Below are 3329 nucleotides of genomic sequence, written 5' to 3' on the forward strand. Positions count from 1 at the left end.
TTTTTTTTGAAACTGTAAATGTCTGATGCCTGGAAGGGCTGACTGGTACCTTTGACTTTGAACTTTTCCAGTTAGCATTGATCAGACCTAGTTAGCCTTAGAGTGTTGTCTTAACAGTTGGTGAGCCTGGACCCCATCCTGGCTAGCAAGAAACTCACCAGGTGATGGGGTAACCCAGATCCAGTGTTCTTTCCCTTGAAGGAAACAATGATCCAGCCAGGCCTGTGCCTTGTGCCAGGGCTCTGGACAGCCAGCCCTCCTGTAAACACCAGGAGGTACTGGGGACCCTCTGACGGCACATCATGACTTTCCTTGTGTGTTGTTTTCTCCTTGGCAGGGACAGCCTTTACCCTCAGCAGCTTCTGGCAGCTCCAGAGGATGGTCAAACATATCACAGGACGGAGTGCCTTCTTCTCCTATTACGGATATGGCTGCTACTGTGGGCTTGGGGGCAGAGGGATCCCTGTGGATGCGACAGACAGGTTAGCACCCCCTACCTCCATGTCCTCCCATCCCCCCATTGCATTTGCACTGCCAAGTCCAAGCTTAAAGCCAGAGGTGGGGTTAGGATTCCTGCATGGCGGTAGAAGAAACCAATTCAAGGCAACATGAGACTGGAAGGGGGTTGCAGGGTGGGTCTTGAGGAAGCCAGGGCTGGGCCGGGTTCCTGTGTGTGGCCTGCAAAGCTGCCCAGGGCCTCAGCATAGCTTACGCTGCCTTCACCATCCTGAGATAGGGTGCTAGCTCACGTTGGCCTTCAACTTACTATGTGGTTCAGATTGGCCTTGAACTCTTGATCCTCCTGCTTCAGCCTTCCAAGTGTTGAGATCACAGGCATAAGTCATCATGAGTGTTGGGGCTCAAACCCAGGGCCTCACCCATGCTAGGCAAGCATATTGTTGAGAAACACCCCAAATCCCATTGTGATATTTTAAATGGAGGGACCAAGATGTTAAGTAATCAGGCCTGCCCAGAGCTCTAGAAACCTTCCGCTTGCTTGGCAAGCATCCTCTTTGCTCAGCTGCCCCTTTTTAGGATTATGGGCCCAGCAAGACTGCCCTGCCAGCTCCCAGACCTAATTCCATATTTTAGAAGATAGAGTCCAAGTGACCCAGTTTGGAAAAGTTGTCCATCTGGAGGCGGTCACACAGTACAAAGCTGGCTTCCAGGCTGACTCCTAAAGATGGGGTGGGTGGTTGTGGGTTTCTATAAAAAGTGGAGGTTGCTGTTATCTGGGGAGGGCATGATGGGGAGACCCAATAATGTGTCCTATCTCATTTGAAGAAATAAGAAGGGAAAATGTTCCTTGACATGAATAAGTGTCCTCACAGCAGGGCTTGGCGTATGGCTCCTGGAACCTGAGACCCCAGGCTTGGCTATGGAGCCGTGGAAAGCCACTGGCATTTGTGAGATGTTCATTACATGCTCAACCCTGGACAAATGACCTACCTGCACGTGGGCCTCACTTAACCCTCACAGTGAATTTAGGAGGCCGTATCATACCCATTATACAGATAAGAACAGTGAGGATCCCAGACTTGGAGTTTCTCAGCCACCCACCCTCAGGTAAAGCAACAAAACCTGGCCTAGAACACAAATCTGCATATTTCTAAGTCCACTCCCTTTCCTGGACCTCCTGTATTTCGCCTGCTCAAGTCCAAAGACAGATTCAGATCCCTAAACTATCAGCCCAGGATGACAAAGAGCCAAGAACTTGTTCACAGAGGGAACACCAAGAATGGACAACACATTTTTCTGGGTATCTCCAGCCCTAGATGCCAACCCTAGATTTTTGCATTCCTGCCTCTGGCTCGGTAGCTGAGGAAAAGGGCTGAGGCCGATGTCAGTTGGTCTCTCTCCTCAGACGCCTTCCTAGCCATCTCTGAGCTCAGTTGGAACCAGGTCTGCATCTGGGTTTGCCCTCCCAGAGCCTGGCTACGTCAATACTGAACACGTGCAGACCGTTTTTGGCCTTTATTCTCTAAACACCACTATATAATCACTATTTACACAGCATCCACATTGTAGTCTGTATCATAATCTAGAGGTGATGTAAGGCATACGGGAGGATGTTATGGGTTCTGTGCAAAAGCTGTGCCATTTCACACAAGGGACTTGAGCATCCAAGGGCTTGGGTGTCCCTGGTGCCCATCCCCATTGGACACAGAGAAACAGCCGCATCTGTAATTCACACCCTCCTCCACCAGTGCCTCTGGCTCACAAATGGAGACAGGCAAGTCCCTTCCAGCTCCCACCCAAGGTCCTCCCGCCAGCTCCCCCTAACCTCCCCCCACACAGGTGCAGTCCCTGACTTCCCTCTCCCGGCCACCAGGTGCTGCTGGGCTCATGACTGCTGCTACAGCAAGCTGAAGGAGCGTGGATGCCGGCCCATATTGAACAGCTACCAGTTCCACATCGTCAACTGGACCGTGGACTGTGAGTAGCCTCCCCTGTAGGGAAACCCGTGACCTGGACCAATCCTTAACAGTCACCTCTTCCTCGTGAGCCCACTGACCTTTTTAGGAAATGAGACTTTCCTACGTGCTTTGAGACAACAATATGGCCATTCTGACAGAACTTTACAGAGTCCTTGATTGGTTCTGCCTTGGTCTCTTCTGTCTACAGTTGAATCTCTGCCCACTGGGAGCCCAGAGCCTGGCTTACAGTATGTATTCTTGACTGGGACATAATGTGGACCCTGCAGCTTCCCTCAGCAGCTGAAGCTATTGAGAACGTTCTCTTTTTCCCATTTTTCATGGATGTGTGGTGTATGCATGTGTATATGCATGCTTTTGCATGTATGTGGGCATGCATGTGGGTGGGTACATGTACGCATGTGTGTGTGTGCATGTGGAAGCCCAAAGCTGATGTCAGGACCATCCTCAACTGCTCTCCAACCTTATTTATTGAGGCAGGGTCTTTCAGTCAACCCCAGAGTTCACATAGATGGCCAATCTTGCTAACCAGCTTGGTCTGGGGATTCCCAGTCTCCACCTTCCAAGGCTAGAATTACAGGCAGATCGCCTCACCCAGCTGGAATTTACTTGGTTTTCTAAGGATCTGAACTCTGGTCCTCAAGCTTGTATGACAAGTGTTGAACTGTCTCCCCAACCCTGAGGACATTTTTCTTTATTTCTGCCACATGTTCACAAAGCATCTAGGCTGTTGTACAGCTATTTCAGTTGTACAAATATTTGTTATAAGTGACTTCATGCTGTGCACTGTGACCAGTGCGGGGTGTCTTAGTTTGTTTCTTCATTGCTGTGACAAAATACTCCGACCACTACCAACTTGAGGAGGAAAGGGTTTATTCAGCTTACATCTCCCAG

At 50.1% G+C, this 3329-nt stretch overlaps 1 protein-coding gene across 1 annotated transcript; it reads left to right on the forward strand.

The window, feature by feature from the left end:
• Positions 1-337: 337 nt before the first annotated feature.
• Pla2g2c (phospholipase A2 group IIC) lies at positions 338-2665 on the forward strand (the record flags this gene model as incomplete). Its single annotated transcript, XM_008826565.1, has 3 exons — positions 338-482; positions 2333-2436; positions 2626-2665. Coding segments are annotated over 3 exons (289 nt in total), but the record flags the coding sequence as incomplete, so codon positions are not given.
• Between the last annotated feature and the right edge of the window lie 664 nt (positions 2666-3329).

This window comes from Nannospalax galili, unplaced genomic scaffold (genome assembly GCF_000622305.1).
Source record: "Nannospalax galili isolate Female #2095 unplaced genomic scaffold, S.galili_v1.0 C49864650, whole genome shotgun sequence".
Classification (NCBI taxonomy): domain Eukaryota; kingdom Metazoa; phylum Chordata; class Mammalia; order Rodentia; family Spalacidae; genus Nannospalax; species Nannospalax galili.